Source organism: Pyrus communis, chromosome 3 (assembly GCF_963583255.1).
Source record: "Pyrus communis chromosome 3, drPyrComm1.1, whole genome shotgun sequence".
NCBI lineage: Eukaryota > Viridiplantae > Streptophyta > Magnoliopsida > Rosales > Rosaceae > Pyrus > Pyrus communis.
Window position 1 is genome coordinate 21,951,384 of NC_084805.1, and position 18,718 is coordinate 21,970,101.

Consider the following 18,718-nt stretch of genomic DNA (forward strand, 5'->3'; position numbering starts at 1 on the left):
CCCGATTCAAGATCAAGTGTTCATCACCTTTGAATCAAATTCTACTTTAGAAAACAGATCAAAAGAATATTATTGTACAAGATAATCGACATTGATTGAAACCCTGAATTAATATAAAAATATAAAAATTTATTTCGTACACGTGTTCTTATTTCATTCGTTACAAAAAATTGTGTGTTTTTTTTCAAGAACTATTGTGATAAAAATCCTTAAAATATTAGACGGCAGATGAATACAAAATGTGCGAATAATAGCTCTGTTTTGTTCTTATATTTTAGGATACATAATTGCTTTGTCATGTTATGTCACGAAATGTATCTTAATTTCGCAACTCATAGAAGTATCCTCACTTCCAAGGCTGGTAAGTGATGCCTATGTGGTTGCTTCATTGCGTACACGAAATGCATTGAAATTAGAGGAAAGTAAAGAAGGAAGAGAGAGCCAAAGATGGAAGATGCAGCATTTGCTAATTGATGGATTCAACAACGCCAAAAGTTTCTTCCCTACCTCCCATTTTCCACTAATTGATTATCAATTTATCATCACCATCAACGAAGTGTCCAAAACATTGTTGAAATGAGATGAGATGATAAACGTCACATTCATCACAATGTATATATCCGCAAATGATGACAATGGGAAAGAAATAGATGAAAGATTAGAGCATACCAAGGACGGACACTGAAGAAATCACAATAAGCACTCGGACAAGAAGAGAATTCACAAGTGATTATATCAAGACATCTCCAGCAACTGCAAGCAGTACACACCGCCTCAGACAGGATTTTCCTGTACTGGCCTTATGTGATCCATATCGCTGTGTCCAACCAGGCCCGCCATGATGTGATCTTCTGGATGATCAAACTGATTATGGTTCAGGGTTCCAGGTTCATAATCATGCCGCTGCTTCTTCTCTGCATCATCGAGTGGAGGAGGGCTTACTGCTTTTCTCTTGTGGTCACTGAAAATGGGTGATCCTTGGCCACCATCAGCAAGTGCAGACCCCTCACCTTCGGCATTATTTAGATCAGTTCCATCATCATGGACACCCTCATGATGTTTTCCTGGATGCAGGTACTCATTTTCTGGTGTACTTGAGGGCTTCGGCATGCTTTGAGTCCCGTCTCCCTTTACTTTCTCACTCCCAGAAGCCAATTCAATACCATCTTCCAGTTCTCTCTCAATAAGATCATCCTCATCCATCAGATCCTTTTTTTGATTCATATCCCCTTGGCTCTTTCGTCGTTTTTCTAGTGCTGCCTTCACCTTGTTTCTGTCAATCTTCTTTATAACATCCTGGGGTGACTGGCCAAGTGAACCTTGCCCATTTTCCAGGCTTTGACCTAATTGTTTGTCCTTCAATTTCTCGGCTTCTATTGTATCAAGTTTCCCATTATCTTCTAGACCTTCTTCACCACATCCCTCTGACTGAAATTCTGATACGTTTTGAGCATCTCCAATCTTCTCCTGATCGGACAACAATGGTGCAGCGTGTTGATTATCTTTGAATTCTACATCAACATTCTGGTCCAGAACGTTTTTTATTTCTGTACTTGTGTAGGCATTATTTTGACATTGGTTAGTTCTAGGAGATATGTCATCATTTCCAAAATCTGGTGTAGCTGATGCAGGTTTCAAGGTTTCAGGCCTTGCACCTCCAGCCTGTAAATGACTGTTGCTTGTAGCATGTTCTTCATTGCTAGCTGTACCTTTGGCTGGAGTCCGATGAGCGCCTCCACTTCCTGCCACTTGATTGGAAGCTGGAACTCGATTTTGTTCATACAGTTCCAACATTTGATTGCTAACTTCTGCACAAATAAATGTTTACCATTAGAGCTGACATCCATAGAATCACAGAATTATCTAACAATCTTCTTAATTTGTTTAAAACTTTTCACTTTTAGTTCATCCTCAAACATACAATCTATATCGAGTAACAAAAATAATTACAGGGATGCAAGTAAAGGAGTAATCTGGAGTGGTGAAGAATTAGTGAGAAGGTAAGGACACTGTTGATTGCTCTGTAGCATCACCTACTGAATTAAAAATGAGGACACCCACCCTCCAATTGGCGTGGGGTGATGTCAAACTCTTGCCACCAGATTGTCTCACCATCTGACGGGAGCTTTACTCTTAAGAACTTGGCAGCAAGAAATATGGCACCAGCTGCAATGTGCTGGGGTTTAAATTGCAAACATAGAGATGTCCGAAGTCTGCATGGCACATTCCAAGTTCAGGAATGAAATGAAGAAAGGCCAAAAACAGCATATATGATCTAGGACAAGCATACCCATCATTAACAAAATTCCATGCAACTTGAGCAAGGGCATTTTGAGCTACTTTGAATCTCTTTATCGCTTCAACGAGGGGTTTATATGGATGGAGTACATTAAGATCAAAGCCAAGCGTCCCAAGAACAACCCTCTCACCAAGTAAAATTAATTCCTTCTGCTGTTCATATACCTCCTGCAGAATTTCAACTTGGATTATGCCATGAGTAAAGCAGAATTAGATAGAGAAGACACTCTAGGATCATGAAATAGAATCATTTTCAGATAAAAAAAAGACAATCTAAATAAAATGGACGAAAGAAAATAACAATTAATCAAAGTTCAATCTAGAAGATTTAGCAGCTCATTTTTTTTTTTTTTTTTTTTTTAATAAGAAAACAGTACAACATCTTGTTTTGCAAAATCGCAACACAAGATGCAAATGTCCACTCCACCAGTAGGGTGTAAGTTGACATACCATTTTATAACCAAAAAGCAAGCATAAACAGCTGATAGCTTTGTGAGGTAGACCAGAAAAAAGTAATGGTATGCACACCATGACTACCTTAAAAGTTATAATGATCTGAATGAATTCACATCAGATTAGTAGCATCAATAAGAAATATCTTGATAGATGAGGTAGAGGAATGTCATGCATAAACACACTCTAATAAAGACTACCTTTTGCTTGATCCTTTGTACTGCTTTAGGATCTTTCTTGTGCATAATTTCATAAGACACAAGGATAACATCTTTTAGTGGCCGTGGAGTTTCTTCAACCTTCCCAGCAAGAAACATACAAACTGTCGCGATTGTCTGCGGCACATTTTAATTGAGTTTAGTGAACAAAATTTGATCATTTGTCCATGACTCTTCTTTCTCTACAAAGATGAATTGAACCCTACAATCTACCTGCTCTCTATGACACGTGTGCACCTGTACGCTGCAGGTGCACGTATACAAAGGATGAAATTGAACTTTGCAATGATATAAGTCTGGGTATTTCCTTTATATAGAGACAATGCAAAGTTTGAGAAAGAGCGTTGTAACTTGTAATACATTGACTCATGAGATTTCACATTTATGAACTTAAACACTATATCCCCCACCCCAAACCCCACCTAAGTAAAACAATACAATAAATCCTTTAAAGAGGGTGGACAATGTCACTTGCCCCGACCTGGGTACTGGGGATTACGGTACACTTGAGGCTAAATAATGAGAATTTTAAGGACATCATGGCTTATTTGTGACCCCGTTGCCTTGCATGCCATTAGCAATACAAGTACAATAAAAGCTAGACGAACTTTCATGTATGTGATAGTAACTAATGGGTGAGCATTCACACCACGTAGAAAGTCTAAAGCTAAGTCAGACATAGATTAATAGACAATGCAAGCCATAGGCATGGGGGCGTTCAAGTTTCAAATACTCACCCTTCTATCATTCTTTGCGTGTGATTGACGAAGAAAGAATCGATGACAGAAAATTATGGATGTTGCAATCGTCAACTGGGGTCTGCATAACAAAGTATTCAGGATCTTCATCATGCTGAACTAATGAGTCAAAACAAGATAAAAGATATGTAGTATGATATTGACAAGGATAGTTCCAGTGGTTAACATGAGGTTTTCAAACATACAGGGATATTGAGTAAGATTCAACTCAAAGTTAATTCTGTTTTTAAAAATTAAGTGCCATTTACATGGGACTCAGAGCATGTTGGATAAGTTCAGTGCTGATGAATAAACTTTTCAAAACATATATGAATATGTCTGTCTAAACTTACATGCATGAATCATAATAACCTCTTTGGACTTTTAAAAGAATAACACATCTCTTTTTGTCAGATTAATTCAATTGGGTGTGTTTTCAATTAGACTTTAACCCTCATAAGACTTTTTTTGGGTCAAAGTAACCCTCATAAGACTCAAATAATCATAATTCAATTCATACACAAATCGGGATTAAAGAAAGTATTCAAACATACCAAGTTCCTAAAGTAGGAACATTCTCATATAATCCAAGAGTTCATCCCCAATCTGAATTGCATTTCAAAAGGGTTATGCTTTTGCATTTTGAAACTACCCCTTATCCATACAGTAAGTTCTGAACAAACATGATTTGGTTTTAACTTTTAATTCATTCTTTCCTTAAGCTATTAATGCTTTGACATTTTTATTAGACACATCCACCCTAATGTTATATTAATGTTACCAATTAAACCCATTGATGCATTATGTATAATGCACAATCACTTCGAGTAACATTTGAACAAAACATTTACCTACATAAACATTAACAAATACGTGATCCATCAGTTTGTCACAAAGTCTCTTTTATACTGCACATCATTTATTTTTGTTCAATAGAAGGTCTAGTAGGTATTAAGGACTGTTGGATCTTATTTGGATTTAGGGGTTCTAAGTGATTTTGACATCTAAATCCCTGAGACTAAACCCTCAACTCTAAAAGCCTAAACAATATGGTGGGCCAAAGTTATGCCATGTCATTACTTAACAAAGAACTTGACGGAAACCCTAACGGAAGTATTAAAGTCTCAGAAAAATCAAAGTTTAGGTATGAAACTGAGACAAAAAAAACTAAGGGTAGCAAAGTGTGAATTTCACGAGAGTTGAGGGTAGTAAAGTGAGAGTTACCCTAAAAGGAAAATCAATGGAGTGACATAGACTTAATTCAAGCTTAAGATTAAGGACATACTACCAAAGATGGAATCACATCTGACAGAAATATTAATTGGTTGGAGACAAAGAAAAAGTGAACGAAATAAGAGATAAGGCTAAAAAACTCACACTTTAAGTCTAATACCCAAATCTTGTAGAAAAGAACAGTATGACTTGCGTAAATATGTCTCTTTCTTCAAGTCAATGCCATCTCGTCTAGATGGAGAATTTTCTTCAATTTCCTTTCTAAAGAAGTACCAATAGGATCCTTCCTCTATCCTGTCCTGAATGTCTTTATGGGTACTTCCATCATTCACGCTATGAGGAGTGGATTCAGCAGGGGAAGAACTAGCCATATGTATCTCAGATCCCCAAATTAAAATAAAATTGATATAAACAACTTCTGTTGTTGAAAACTGTAAAGACTATATCACCAAAGTTCACCAGATTCCTGTTCATGGATTATCAAAATGGGTCAGAAAGACTATTATAGAACAGGGTAAAACAAAATAAAAAAGTAGTAGTAATCACAAAGTTTACAAATGAAAAAGATAAAATAAAATAGGCTATACGCTTAGATAAGAAAATCAGACACATTTTTTACCCTCATATTCTACTTTGTTCACAGCATCTTCTACGAAATCAAGCTTTCTAGCTCTTTTCCTACATTTTAAAGTTTTTCTTCCGTTTCAGTATTTTGCACATACGCCTGAAGTTTCTATTTGTCTAATATGATTCAAATGGTCCAATTTGGTGTTTTCCACTTAAGTTTATTCAAATGTAAATGATTCAGTTCGTAAAAACCACAATGAAGAAAAAAAAAACAAGGTCCAAATCTACCTATTGGACAGAAAATCTTGATCCCTCATTGACTTATTTGATGGTGCCTACATCGGCAAATAATTCAAAAGCTAATAATCTCTAGGGTTCTTCCAATCCTTCTCAAGTCCTTCAACAGCATTCTATCTATTACACTAGTGGAATACAATGCTGTGCACAACATGAACTATCTTTATCAAAAGCCACTATTTTCTTAATTTACCGCATGAGACAAGGAGAACTACTTTCATTCATCATTGAACTATATAAACACCACCACATTTCTATCTCGGAAAGAGTACCAAGCCTCAATTTCAGAAGTTTGAAATAAAAGAATAGCAAAAATGTGCATGCATGAATTCAAAAGATTTAGAAAATTTCTTAACAACTCCGCTACCTCAACCATTGCCAAACTCCATTTGTAAACAAGTGAAGTAAATGGTCTCATTGTTACTCCTTTGGTTACCGCGAAAGCTAAAAACTCAAAAAATCAATTAAAACGTATCTTATGAATATAATCATAATTGTAATTATCAAACTTTACAAATATAAATACAATACCGTACAACGAAAACTAGACAGAACACACACATACACATATATTCTTCCCCATTTAATCCATAATCCACCCGCGATTCTTTTCTGCAGCCTATTTTTCCAAATTCAATTAAGATAAACAGAAGATTATCCTAAAACCCCAAACTTCCACAAGATTATAAAAATAACTACAGAAACAGATTATTCAAACCAAACAAACAAAACCCAATTTTTTGTTTGTACTTCTACGATCTCAAATGAGCTAATTTACGTAAAAAAATCTCAAAAAAACTCGAAGAATTCGACGAGAATGAAAACTTGAACGGAGAAGCTAAAAGCCCGAAACCGAAGTTAAGAGAAGTTAACGTTACCTTTGATTTGGCGAAGACGGCAGCACAAGGGCAAAATCCCACCCAATCTTCCCAATTTGGATTTTAGGGTTTATGCTGTGCAGACACTGGAGAGAGAGACAGAGCGCGAGAGAAAATAATCGCTGTGTTTTAAGACTTCTTTTGCTCTTCTTTTTTTTTTCAATAATTCTTTTGCGATTTTTCTGATTGGCGTTTTATGGTTGCCACGTTGGCACGCACAGATGTGCGAGATCTCTCATCCGAATACGTTCTCCTTGTTTGGATTAAGTAACACGTGTTCTATTTTTGTCATTTTTATTGTTCTTTAATTTGGTTTCTAAATATCTCATTCCAACAAAAAAAAAATATCTAAAAAAGTATAAGGTTTTTAGTTGTTCAAATTTTATTTTCCTTCTGAACTCAAAAAATAAATAAACTAAAATTATTTTCCTTTTCTTTAATTTGTTATAGGAGTCTCTTCTCTTAAAATCATTTTAAGAAAATTTTGATCGCTTGTTGTTCGGTCTTAACATACATAGTATTACTATTCTAAAAAATTTCACTTAGATACTAGACGGCTGATTATTCCTCCTCGATTTATCTTTATACGTTTGAGAATTAAGAAATGACATCTAAACCTACTTAGGTGTTTGCCTACCCCGCCTATGTCTCGGCTTTCACTTAAACAAAAAATCAATAACTTTTTATTTTGCATTTTATGTTTTTCAATAAAATGTAAGATACTTGTTGAATATTTGAATGAACACTCATTATATGTTTGTTCCACATGTTTTCAATATGTTCTAATACTTTATAATATATATATATGTCATTTTATTTTACATTATGTATCCCAATACAATTCTGTATTTTTTTCAACTATAAATAGACACTTACTTGTACGATATATAATAAATTTACTTAAATCCGCATAATCCCTTACCTAGGTCCAACTTAACGCCCGATCAACACCTAGCATCTTTTAGAACTTTGTACATCATTAATAATGTAGTAGACATGGGGCGAAAGAGGAGGAATACCATGATGATGATGATCAACAATCTCAACCTCGGTAAAGATTCCATGTAACAACTGTTGGTGTTCGACCAGCGAAGTAACGAGGAGGGCAAGGAGCAAATATGCACATTACTCAACTTCACTGTTTCTGTCACGTCGCCCTGCAACTTCCTTTGTTTTCCAGTGTTGCGACCATCACCTGTTTTCTGTCAAACAATGTTTGTGACATCCTGCGGTGACTGGCCAAGTGCAACTTGTCCATTTTCCAAACTACTAAACGCCTTTTATTTTTATTGTTTTTTTATAGTGAAAATGATGACCTCAAAAGAGCTCATTGATGTTTATCAAAAAAAAAAAAAAAAAATGTAATTGATTTTTTTAATTAACTGAATAAAATTCTTTTATCCTTTTTTTTTTGTCAAAAATTAAATTTATTTATGAATTAAGCTAAACCTCATAATAAACTAGTAATAATATAGTTCAATTGGAGATGATCGAACTTAATACCTCTCAGTTAATAATAATAATAATAAAATATTACTAGACCGTAGTACTACGTGCTTCTTCTCTCGACTTTGAATTCCTCAATCCTCACACAAAGTAGGGTTGGGCACGGGCCGGGCCGGGCCCAATTTTGAAGGGACCGGACCAGACCCGGGTTAAAAAGAAACGGACCAAGTCGGGGGAGGTACAACAAATTTTAATACAGGAACTGGACCTAACTCGACCAATTTGAAACGGGCCGATCCACAGGTTCTTTTTTTTTTCTCTTCTTCTTTAGCTATCTCGAATCTCGATTGTTCCAGGAGATGTCGGACCACCACCTTCTGATGTCATCTCACTGGAGACAGGAGAGAGTAAAGATGATGGAGGCCGAAAGAGACGTCTCGTTTCCTATCGTCTTCTCCTACGGCTAGACCGATACCGATATCGGCAACCTTGTCATTTACCCAAAGCTTGATTTCCCGCAGTTCCTGTCGGTTCTGAGCCACAAGATCAGAATCTTGTCGAGGCAATTCACTGTTTTCCTATCCTCACCGGAGACTCGCCAGCGAATCCTCGTCACTGGAAAGGTCAACTTCAACACAATTTCCAGTGAGAAGAACTGTTGCTTCCTAGTGGAGCTCAAGCGGTCAAGGCAACGGAAGAATCACAATTACCAAGTCCACCACCACCAAGACTTCCAACAAGACGATTGCTAATTTCTGAGATTTGGACTCATTTGAGTTGGATTGGGTGCGTATGGAAAGAAGAAAACAGTCATATTTGGATACTTTTTGTTTGAAGATTTGGCTTTGAGATGGATCATCATGGTGGTTGGAGTTGAGAGGAGCTGAGGAGGGAGCTCAGCTATCGAGAATTCGGTCAATCTGGGTGAGTGAGAGTCGGTCAGTCTGGGAGAGAGAGATCAAGAGGGAGGAAAGTCTCCGAGTTTAAGAATTGACGAAGATGATCTAAGGGAGAGAGATCGAGAGGATGAGAGTCTTCGAGTTTAAGAATCGACAAAGACAATCAAGATTCAACGAAGACGATTGAGGATTGAGGACTGAGGATAACCAGAGAAATCGAGAGAGGAATTGCAGAGACCCGTTTGTGTGTGTGAGAGAGAATGAATGAATGAATGCATGTGCATATGGTCTAGGTTGGGGACCCGTGTATACTCAGAAATTAGACCCGTCCCATCCCGCCATATACTTAAACCCACCCCGTCCCGAACTGCCCGGACCGTGGGTCTAGGCCCAGTTGCCCGCCCCTAATACAAAGTACACAACTCACACTCGTTTGTTGAATTCACATGTGGGCAGTCACGTGAGAACACCCAATCGGTCTTTTTATTTTTTCTTTTTCCAAATAAAAGAGTAAATTTAAATAAAAAGAAAATCAAAATCAAAATCGCTGTATCAAGACTCTCACAGCTTTGTAAATCACAATTCAAAAACACCCCAAACACACTCTCTCTCTCTCTCTCTCCCTGATTCACTTGTTGGTGGCAGTAATCGCAAGCTAACAGTGAACAACTGTGAAATTTCCGGCGGCTGAGATTGACGGACGGAGGAGGATATGATGGCGTCGGCGCCGGTGAACAAGATTGAGCGGGCCCACCAGATGTACCGGGAAGGTAGCTACTCGGAGGCGCTAGGGTTTTACACCGAAGCCCTATCCATGGCCAAGACCAAACCCCAGAAGATCGCCCTCCACAGCAACCGAGCTGCTTGCTTCTTGAAGCTCCACGATTTCAAAAAGGTTCGCGCTTTTTTTTTCCCTCTCTATCGCTTTATCTATTCGTTTTTGCTGTACGAAATTGTTCAACTTTTTCAACATTCGATCTCGATGAGTTGATTAGAACTAGCGATTCGTGTTTTCGAACGAAAATTTCAATGGCAGTGCGGATATCGCGAGTTCAAGACACGATTTTTCTGCTGAAAATTCCGTCGTTTTCACAATTTTGATCCCAATGAGTTGATTAGAGCAAGTAATTTGTGTTTTCTAATGATGAATCCAGTGACAGTGAGGGTATCGTGAGTTCAAGACATGATTTTGCGACTGGAAATCGCGTTCTGGATCTCGATTTTGATTTGCTAAATTAAAATGTGGAATTTGATGGTTGGAATTTTGTTCTTTTTTTAATAGTTGATCTGTTGGTTGACTTCATAAGACTATATTTTAGGCAGCAGATGAATGTACCTCAGTGCTTGAGCTTGATTACAATCACACTGGAGCATTGATGTTGCGGGCGCAGACCTTGGTGACCCTCAAGGAATATCACTCGGCACTCTTTGATGTTCATCGTCTCATCGAGTTAAATCCATCATCAGAAGTTTATCAAAACCTTCAAGCCCGATTGAAGACACAAGTGGTATAATTCTCTCGTTCTTTCAGCTTTTTTTTTTTCTACATTGTTTTACAAATGATTGACCTTTATTGTCTGGTACAAATCAATAATAGAAGCTTAAGGGCAGTTCGAGGTTTGGTTGCCAGTTAGTATGGATGGTTTTGTTGTCACCTAAAACCCGAAAGAAATCCCCTACCCTTCGAACAACCTCTAGGTTTTTGTTCAGTGTCATTTGGGACATTTTGTTGACTTATAACCATCTTATTCATCATTGTATTTACAATCATGAACACCGCTGTTGCAAAAATTTACAATTATGAACATCATCATCGTCAGCAGCAATGCAGCCGGTGCTGAAATCATAAATTTGCAATTGTCAATTTCCTGGCTGTGAGTAAAGAGTTTATTTTTCTACTTGAGGAAAGTCACTCGCTCCAATACCTGAATCCGAAGCAGAGCTAGAAGAAGAGGAAGAAGACGAGGAGGATGAAGCAGAGCCAAATAGATATGAGGAGGAAGAGGAGCAATACGAAGAAAATGAAGATGCAGTATTTTCAGGTGCAGGAAAGGAACAGATACCTGAGGTTAATGAGACAACTACTGTTGCCGATGTTATTCCCCCTAAGACACCGGTAAACAGGGAAGTTCCTCTACACGGAAGGGATCCAAAAGGTAACTACATAAAGACCATTTCCCCAGCTGAAGTTGTTGCCGCTTGTGCAGTCAAGGTATCGTCTGAAAAAGAAAAAGAAAAAGAAAATGGATGGCGAGCAATTCCAAAACCAAAGGGACACTCTTCTCTGGACTATGCACGGTGGGATAGAGTGGAAGATGACTCTAGTGAAGAGGATGACGATGACGATGATGATGAAGACTCTCAACCTCAGTATAGATTCCGTGTTAGAACTGTTGGTGTCCGACCAGTAAAGTGAAGCATCATATTTTTCTGGGACAACCAACCACAGAGTCAAAAAATCATAGTGAAGTAAGCAGCATGCGAAAGTTGTGGTGGTTACAACTGGAGAAACTTTGAAAGCTATGAGAATCTGGCTTTGACGTGTGGGCGAGCTCTGGCAATGCATCATTTGAAGAAACAGGATTCTGCAATTTACAAACAATTCATGCTGTGGCACAAAAAATAAGCGGAAGCTCGGTCTACAACGGTTGAATTCCAACTTGTCCAGGCTAGACTAGTCCTTACAGGGTCAGGTAAAATTGTTGGTTGTGATGTAATTACATGCTTTTGTAAATTTTTACCGCAATGCTTGTAAGAAAATAATGAAAAGTACAGGTTTCCAGGGTTGCTTCCATCCTCAATCAACTTGGAAACCCGAAAGATGACATAAACCAATATTCAATATATTCCTTTACTGCTTTCTGGTTTCTTATGTAGTGTGAGCTGTAGATTAGTAATCGAACGCAGTACCTAATAACAAGCAAACTCAACCCAAATATATTATTTCTTAGTAAAACGTTATCAGCAAGCCCTAAAGAAGGAAAAAAAAAAATACTTAACGAGCTATGAAATTACAACAATATTAATACAGTTAACTTAAGAAATCTACTACAAAATGCAACTTTCATCCTCCTAATTTGAATTAGTTTCATCAAGTACCGGCAAAGCTTGGGACAGAATGTCAGCTGCAACATCAAGCTCCTGCTCAGTTATGATCAATGGAGGCACGAGCCTCACAACATTACCTTTTCCAGCAGTCAATATTAACAGGCCAGAGTTTCGACATGCATCCACAACGGGTGAGGCAGAGACGTCCAATTCAATTCCGATAATAAGCCCTAGACCACGTATTTCCCGAACATGTGGGTTCCCTCCCAGCTTCTGCTTTAAGATGTTTTTGAAGTAGATACCCTTTTTAGAGACGCTATTCAAAAATTTGGGATTGGATATTTTGTCGAGAACAGCTAAGGCTGCGCTACAGATAAGAGGTGCACCAGCAAAAGTACTTCCGTGGTCACCAAAAGCTATGGCTGAAGCCACTCTTTCGGTCATCAATGCAGCTCCAATGGGCAGGCCTCCAGCAAGTGGCTTAGCAAGTGTCATTATATCAGGGAATACACCATAAGCCTCATGAGCCCAGAGATACCCAGTTCGACCTAAACCACATTGAACCTACAGAAAATAAAGCATTACTCTTAAACCTCATCGACGAGAGCATTAACTTGAATCCTTTAACTTATCCCTCCGAAAGAACTTTAAAAATACAATGAGTAAAAGAAACAACAAGAACAACAATAAAGGAATGTGAGCATAATAATGAAGTTTGACATTTGAGAATTCGAACTGCGGCCTATTTAACATCCCACACTCCCAGATTGGCAAAATCATAACGCAAAGAAGCAATGAGAGTAATATTGCCGATATAAGAATTGGGAATGTAGGAAGAATCTACTACAAGAAAATCAGATGCATTATGCAAGGATTCATATTTCATGTTGGGAAAGGGAATGGCTTGAGACCATAACGACCATTATCCAAGGGACCAATGAAATCACGAATCGTCAGGGAAATTGCCATCCGAACCAAACAAATTCAAAACATTTTGGAGAAAACATAAAAGTATAGCGCATGCTAACAAGAGAATCCAGCACAAAATACACCATCTAGTTTGTTTAAATTGAGCACAAACTGAAGATAAAAAGTAGCTGATTACCTCGTCGAACACCAGAAGAGCACCTGCATCATCACATGCAGTACGCAGAAACTGCAGAAACTCCTTTGAAGCACTGTAAATTCCGCCTTCACCCTGAATAGGTTCAACGAACACAGCGGCAGTCTTTCCGGGCTGAATCAGTTCTTTGGTAGCTTGTATATTTCCATACTCCACAAACGTGACTCCAGGCATAACAGGTTCAAAAGGAGACCGGTAATGCTCTTTGCTAGTCAAGGCAAGAGCACCCATGGTCCTCCCATGGAAGCTGTTTGTGAAAGATATGAAGCCCGTGGCAGGCTCTTTCGCATCAGGGTGATTATGTCTCTGAAACTTCCTTGCAAACTTAATGGCTGCTTCGTTCGCTTCGGTTCCAGAATTAGTGAAAAACACACGGTCTGCAAAACTAGAACCCACCAGACGCTTTGCTAGCTCCACCTACATTACACCAAGCAATGCCCATAAGTCCATTAACCAGACAAACGACGCCGGTTAGACGCAAAAGAAACCTTTCACATTTTCCCCTACACTTTCTCCGCAACCAAGCAATACCCAGAAGCCCAAAACCAGAATAACGACGCGGTTTATGCGCAAAATGCAATCTTTTACAATTTTTCCACACTTTCTCGGGAACCAAACAAGCATACGAACCCAAATTTAAGATAAAGGGCAAACCTGCGGGATTGAATAGTAGAGATTGCTGACGTGGGTAAGCGTTCCGGCCTGATCAACCACCGCCTTCAGCCAGTCCTCGTCGCCATGGCCGAGCGCGTTCACCGCAATCCCCGAGCTCAGGTCCAAATACTCGCGCCCCTCGGTATCGTACAATTTACAACCATTGCCACTGGTGAGCACCACTGGAGTCCTCGCGTAGGTCTGTAGCAGGACCTTCGCCTCCGTCTCCATTACCTCCTTGCTCTTCAAAATCCCTAATTTGGAGGCCGCATCCGGTGCTTCCACGTCCACGCTCAGGCAAGCCGCGGACGGCCTCCGGCCCTTGATTAATCGGACTTCTCTGCCTAAATTGGCGATGCATCGACGGCGGAGATTGAGAGGCGGCTGGGAAATGGTGTTTTGGGAAACGTGAAGGGATGACATTCTGGTGAGAAAGGAGAAGGTGCGAAATCGGGGGTTGGCGGCGGAGGCTGCTTGGCGGGTGAGAATGAATGTGTCAGGACCACCAATAGGAAAATGCAAGAAATCTGAAAACGTCATTAAGAGCACTTCAAGTGTTGGACTGCCTATTAAATCCCGTCTAACGAATAGAAACTGCCTTTATTGAATAATAATTATTTTTTGTATTTATATTCTTAAAATGAATAATCATGGTAATAAATAATAAAATATTAATATTTTTTATTTTATTAAATAATAAAAAATAATTTTATTTGTAATTTAGGATAGAATTTTTAATTAGTCTCGTTGTGCCACGTGTCATTAAATAAGAAATTATAACCTAAAGTATTTGAGAAAATATAAAATTGTTGTGTAAGATGGAAGATAACGATAAGATATTTATAGAAAAATTAAATCAACTTTTTTTTTTCAATTTTAAAAAAAAATTAGGATTTTTTTATTAATTTTTTACATTTATTATTATTTTTTTTAACATGGTTGACATCCCTTAGGCGCTCGGACCTTTGATTCGTGCCTCCCCTCTCACACGAGCCCCTCTTAGCCCAATCGTCCGCATGGGTTGGAGCAAAGAAGGGAGGCAATTGGATTGAAAAGGTCCCCGGTCCACCGGGCTATCTCTTCCGTTGGACTTGCTCTAAGGCAAGATTTAAAACATTATAGGTGCCAGTGCAGGTTAGAGCCTAGCACCTAGGCAGACCACACAAATTTAAGTAAATTTATTATATCTAATACATGTCTGTTTATATTTAAAATATATATAATTTTATCATAAATTACAAAATAAAATGACATATATGTTATGAAGTGTTAGAATATAATGAAAACATGAAAACAAGCATATAATGTGTGTTCATTTAAGTATTTAACAAATATCTTATAATTTATTAAAAAAATAAAATGCAAAATGAAAATTATCTATTTTCTGTTTAAGTGAGTCACAACCTAAGCAGTCTACGTCGGCGCCTCAATAGGTTTAGGCGGCTTTTTTTAATTTTCAAATGTCTCGGTATTAATCGGGACGGTGACCTAGGCGGCACTAGGCATAAACTTTTGGAACAGTAAAGGGAACCTAAAACGACACCGTTTATCTGATTAAATTATTACTTCCAAACGCCGACCAATCCGTAACCTATAAATAATCCCAACCCTTCCCACTCTTATCCACCGGACGCCGGACTAATAAAACCATCCAAAGATGGGAAAGCACAACCCTTTCCACTCATTAGTTTATGTTCTCTTTCATTGGCTCTTTTATATTTGCTTCACACGTCTGTAAGAGTTCTGTTGCCAAGAATCTGAGATTTGTTTGTAGGAGAGTGATCTGAGATTTGTTTGTAGGAGAGTGATCTGGTTGTTTATGGTAAACAATATATTAGTGAAATTTTCTTAGGACGTAAGGTGTAGGCTTACGTTGAACCAGTATAAATCCTTGTGTTATTTGAATTTTTGTATTTGTCATATTTTGCCTTGTTAAATATTGGCCTCCTATCTGAAGCCTCCGCACGACACTAGGTTCGCGTTAACTTGTAGTCCAAGTTGTCCACGAGCTTTTGCACAAGTAACAGTGCAGTGTTAAAGATCACTTGTCTTCAATTTGGAACATTTAGAGAGCTGGCGCGTTTAGATTAAACCATAAGGATGGCTCTAAGTTGGAATCTCACCTGGCCTTTGCAAAGAGTTTGCTTGAATCTCCCGATAATGTAAAGGCCGTTAGGAGAAAAAAAAAATTCATATCCATTTAACAATTGGAAAATATTGACATATTTGGTTTGTGACTGTATTTTGATGATTTGCATCGAGCTCAACCTCCGATTTGTGCACATGTTTAGGATTTGATATTGTCATTTAGACATTTATCTAATCATTTGGATATATGATCTTTCTTTTACTGATATTTATGAGTTTCTCTCAAACGGAGTCTGGTTGTTATTGGGATTCTCTCTTGGTTCTGTAAGCTTGATGGCATGCTATATAAGAGAAGAGTAGCATGGAGATGACATTCACCCACCCGCTGATTGCGCTTGGCAGCCACTGGGCAAAATGGTTCTGTCTCGACGACAAGTATGAGCTTGCTGTAGCCTTCTTTCCTGACCAAAGCCATCTGGTGTTCAACTTCATCCAACCAACAAGGTTAAGTAGAACTAATGCTTAACAATATAGGAGTGCTTGCCTGTGAATATTGAGCAAACATAACTCAGTAAATCACAATCGAGATTAAAAATTAGTAAATCACAAAGCTTTAATTAGAACGATCAAGCTTTAAGGATCTTCTTTATGAATAAAGAAAAACTCCCAACTTCTTTAAGGGTCACCGTATTTGCTTAGGAATAATACTTCTTCTTACATCTTTGGTGCCAGAAGCAATGCCTGACAAGTTATGAGTATAGTTGCAATCCCAAATCTTCCAGCCTCTTTGGCACGCTAATCCGATATAAGGCACTCAATGCAGGATGTTGGCAACTCAGCAATGTGACGTTCCGCTTGGAATAGTTCTCATCTGCAATTGCTAGGTTTTGGAGTCGACGAACGAATGGATATATAGCAAGAAGAAGAGAAGACTAGGACATTTGTGAACAAAGCCGTTCTGTTGATCATTGCAAGTTCTGCAATTAAATTTTCGAGTAGAACTTCAAATTGGGGGTAATTATATCAAATGATCTTGTTTAATGAGTGAAGTTTCTTTCACTGTCCAAGCTAAACTATGCTAGCTTTTTGCCCTTTTTTCGAACCAAAATGTCTTACATTCGACCCTTCTTTATTCGAAGCCCATCAGCAGCTTTGCCACCATGTAAACACCCATGAACTTTGAACTCATTCTTTTCCGAGCCTTTTAATTATTATTATTTTTTATATACAACAATATTCTAATTTTAAGGAGGGAATAATCTGCTCTAAGGAAAAGATAGGTTAGGTTAAGTCACACAAATTAGATATGGAACTCTATGCAAGTGTATTATATTTTTGTCATTCATGTGACGGGTGAAACTTGAAACATTTTATTTACTAGTGAAGATGAATAACACTAGATCGTAATAATAATTGGTCATTCTGATTAGCCTTTTGCACGGAAAAATAAAAGAGAGATAATCTCATGTAAACAAGATGCTACATGACAATATCTGTTGAACGGTTAATACACTTTTTAAATATATGACAATCATTTATTGAACTGTAAACGCCACTAAAATCATATCTTTATTGCAATAGAAAATCTTTCCTATAAAAGATTCTCAAACTGAATTAGTAATTTAATCATATTGCCCCAATTAATGAACTTGACAACAAAAAGGGGCAACGTATCCTAAATCAGAAGACCTGCAATTTCTATGGCCACTAAAATCCCATAAATTCAAGTGTATATTCCCCATCTGTCCAAATCCTATATTAATTCCTCTTTGTTTTATAGGGATTGTCTAGTCTCTTGTGGCTTCACTTCAACCGCCAAGTTTGAAATCCAGTTAAGTTAGGTTAAATATCTAACTACCAAAAATTCATACCTCGTAACATACTAGAAAGTCTAAAAATTAAATACTATTTTCTTTTGCAACGGTTAGCATACCCATTACAAAATTTACGCCACTGCAATTAAACTAGCTACAAATGGGCCGAACCCATCAGAAATATATGTTGTTACCAAGTTCGCATCCACATTTGCCGATCATGAGCTTTTCTCCGACCAAGTAAAGACAACCATCATAGTTTTTAGCATTTGATCGTGTGAACTAATGTCTTATAATTACTTTTCCTTCAAGTCAGCAAACTCAATGAGACCGTAGGTGTAAAACATGCAAAACTCAAACCTCACTGGGTGAAATGCTACATCATGTTATGAACTCAAATATTTGAGCGGTGACAATAGTTTTTCCAAAAATCAAAGCTTGCATGCCATTCTAAAGTTAAATATTCTGCACTTATTTTGTGTGTGAACCTTCTTGTGGCCTCTATCATTAATTTATATGTGTTGAGTTTACGACAACAGAGTTAAAGAATGTTAAATTTATGAACAATGTCAATCATTGATAGAAATTACATAGAAACCACACACAAAAACGATGCAGAAGATTCAAACAACTATATTCCATATTTTAGATCACAAGGAGTTCTCCGCAAGGAATGTCAACCAGAAAACGATGGGAATTGCAATTTGGATGCATACTTGTACAAAATACAAAAATTAAACATAGACTAATTAGAGTGTACAATGACTTAAAATGGTTTAAACAATATTATTGCTTATTGGCAGTAAAATGTGACAAAGAGGCTGGACCACTAAATTTAAACATTTTTTGTTTGACTAAAATAGGTTAATTCGATTTGGGTGGTAAGGTCAAACATTTGACTTTTGAGTTAAACTTTCATTTCAAATCCCCAATGCAATGAGAGACCATGCAAACCACATGAAAAT

The 18,718-nt window shown here is 37.7% G+C and overlaps 3 protein-coding genes across 5 annotated transcripts; 1 reads left to right on the forward strand and 2 right to left on the reverse strand.

The window, feature by feature from the left end:
* Positions 1 to 450: 450 nt before the first annotated feature.
* Positions 451 to 6,818, reverse strand: LOC137727631 (cyclin-T1-3-like). Of its 3 annotated transcripts, none has more exons than XM_068466455.1 (7): positions 6,682 to 6,818; positions 5,084 to 5,405; positions 3,707 to 3,788; positions 2,952 to 3,086; positions 2,291 to 2,466; positions 2,113 to 2,213; positions 451 to 1,808 (listed from the first exon to the last, which is right to left on the reverse strand). In XM_068466455.1, exons 2-7 carry the CDS (start codon positions 5,308 to 5,310, stop codon positions 775 to 777), a joined length of 1,755 nt encoding a protein of 584 aa, XP_068322556.1. In that variant the 5' UTR covers positions 5,311 to 5,405; positions 6,682 to 6,818; the 3' UTR covers positions 451 to 774. The 3 variants fall into 3 exon arrangements, with proteins under 3 accessions (XP_068322556.1, XP_068322555.1, XP_068322557.1); XM_068466454.1 differs by having other exon boundaries at positions 2,062 to 2,213; XM_068466456.1 differs by lacking the exon at positions 2,952 to 3,086 and having other exon boundaries at positions 2,062 to 2,213.
* A 2,791-nt stretch (positions 6,819 to 9,609) lies between these two features.
* On the forward strand, positions 9,610 to 11,854 carry LOC137728032 (uncharacterized). Its single transcript, XM_068466907.1, has 3 exons — positions 9,610 to 9,921; positions 10,346 to 10,534; positions 10,936 to 11,854. Exons 1-3 carry the CDS (start codon positions 9,739 to 9,741, stop codon positions 11,440 to 11,442), a joined length of 879 nt encoding a protein of 292 aa, XP_068323008.1. The 5' UTR covers positions 9,610 to 9,738; the 3' UTR covers positions 11,443 to 11,854.
* An 86-nt stretch (positions 11,855 to 11,940) lies between these two features.
* On the reverse strand, positions 11,941 to 14,383 carry LOC137728031 (acetylornithine aminotransferase, mitochondrial-like). The gene is made up of 3 exons (XM_068466906.1): positions 13,852 to 14,383; positions 13,180 to 13,614; positions 11,941 to 12,638 (listed from the first exon to the last, which is right to left on the reverse strand). The coding sequence occupies exons 1-3, from the start codon at positions 14,272 to 14,274 to the stop codon at positions 12,099 to 12,101; spliced, it is 1,398 nt and encodes a 465-aa protein (XP_068323007.1). The 5' UTR covers positions 14,275 to 14,383; the 3' UTR covers positions 11,941 to 12,098.
* Positions 14,384 to 18,718: the final 4,335 nt, after the last annotated feature.

What these genes read in the sequence shown, in the direction of transcription:
- LOC137727631 (XM_068466454.1), bottom strand. Translation starts at nt 5,310, where the DNA reads ATGGCTAGTTCTTCCCCTGCTGAATCCACTCCTCATAGCGTGAATGAT. An exon ending in ACGCAAAGAATGATAGAAGG is followed by an intron (nt 3,087 to 3,706) that starts GTGAGTATTTGA and finishes AATGTGCCGCAG; the next exon opens with ACAATCGCGACAGTTTGTAT. An exon ending in TACAAAGGATCAAGCAAAAG is followed by an intron (nt 2,467 to 2,951) that starts GTAGTCTTTATT and finishes GAAATTCTGCAG; the next exon opens with GAGGTATATGAACAGCAGAA.
- LOC137728032 (XM_068466907.1), top strand. Translation starts at nt 9,739, where the DNA reads ATGATGGCGTCGGCGCCGGTGAACAAGATTGAGCGGGCCCACCAGATG. An exon ending in AGCTCCACGATTTCAAAAAG is followed by an intron (nt 9,922 to 10,345) that starts GTTCGCGCTTTT and finishes ACTATATTTTAG; the next exon opens with GCAGCAGATGAATGTACCTC. An exon ending in CCCGATTGAAGACACAAGTG is followed by an intron (nt 10,535 to 10,935) that starts GTATAATTCTCT and finishes ACTTGAGGAAAG; the next exon opens with TCACTCGCTCCAATACCTGA.
- LOC137728031 (XM_068466906.1), bottom strand. Translation starts at nt 14,274, where the DNA reads ATGTCATCCCTTCACGTTTCCCAAAACACCATTTCCCAGCCGCCTCTC. An exon ending in TCTACTATTCAATCCCGCAG is followed by an intron (nt 13,615 to 13,851) that starts GTTTGCCCTTTA and finishes GGTGTAATGTAG; the next exon opens with GTGGAGCTAGCAAAGCGTCT. An exon ending in CTCTTCTGGTGTTCGACGAG is followed by an intron (nt 12,639 to 13,179) that starts GTAATCAGCTAC and finishes TATTTTCTGTAG; the next exon opens with GTTCAATGTGGTTTAGGTCG.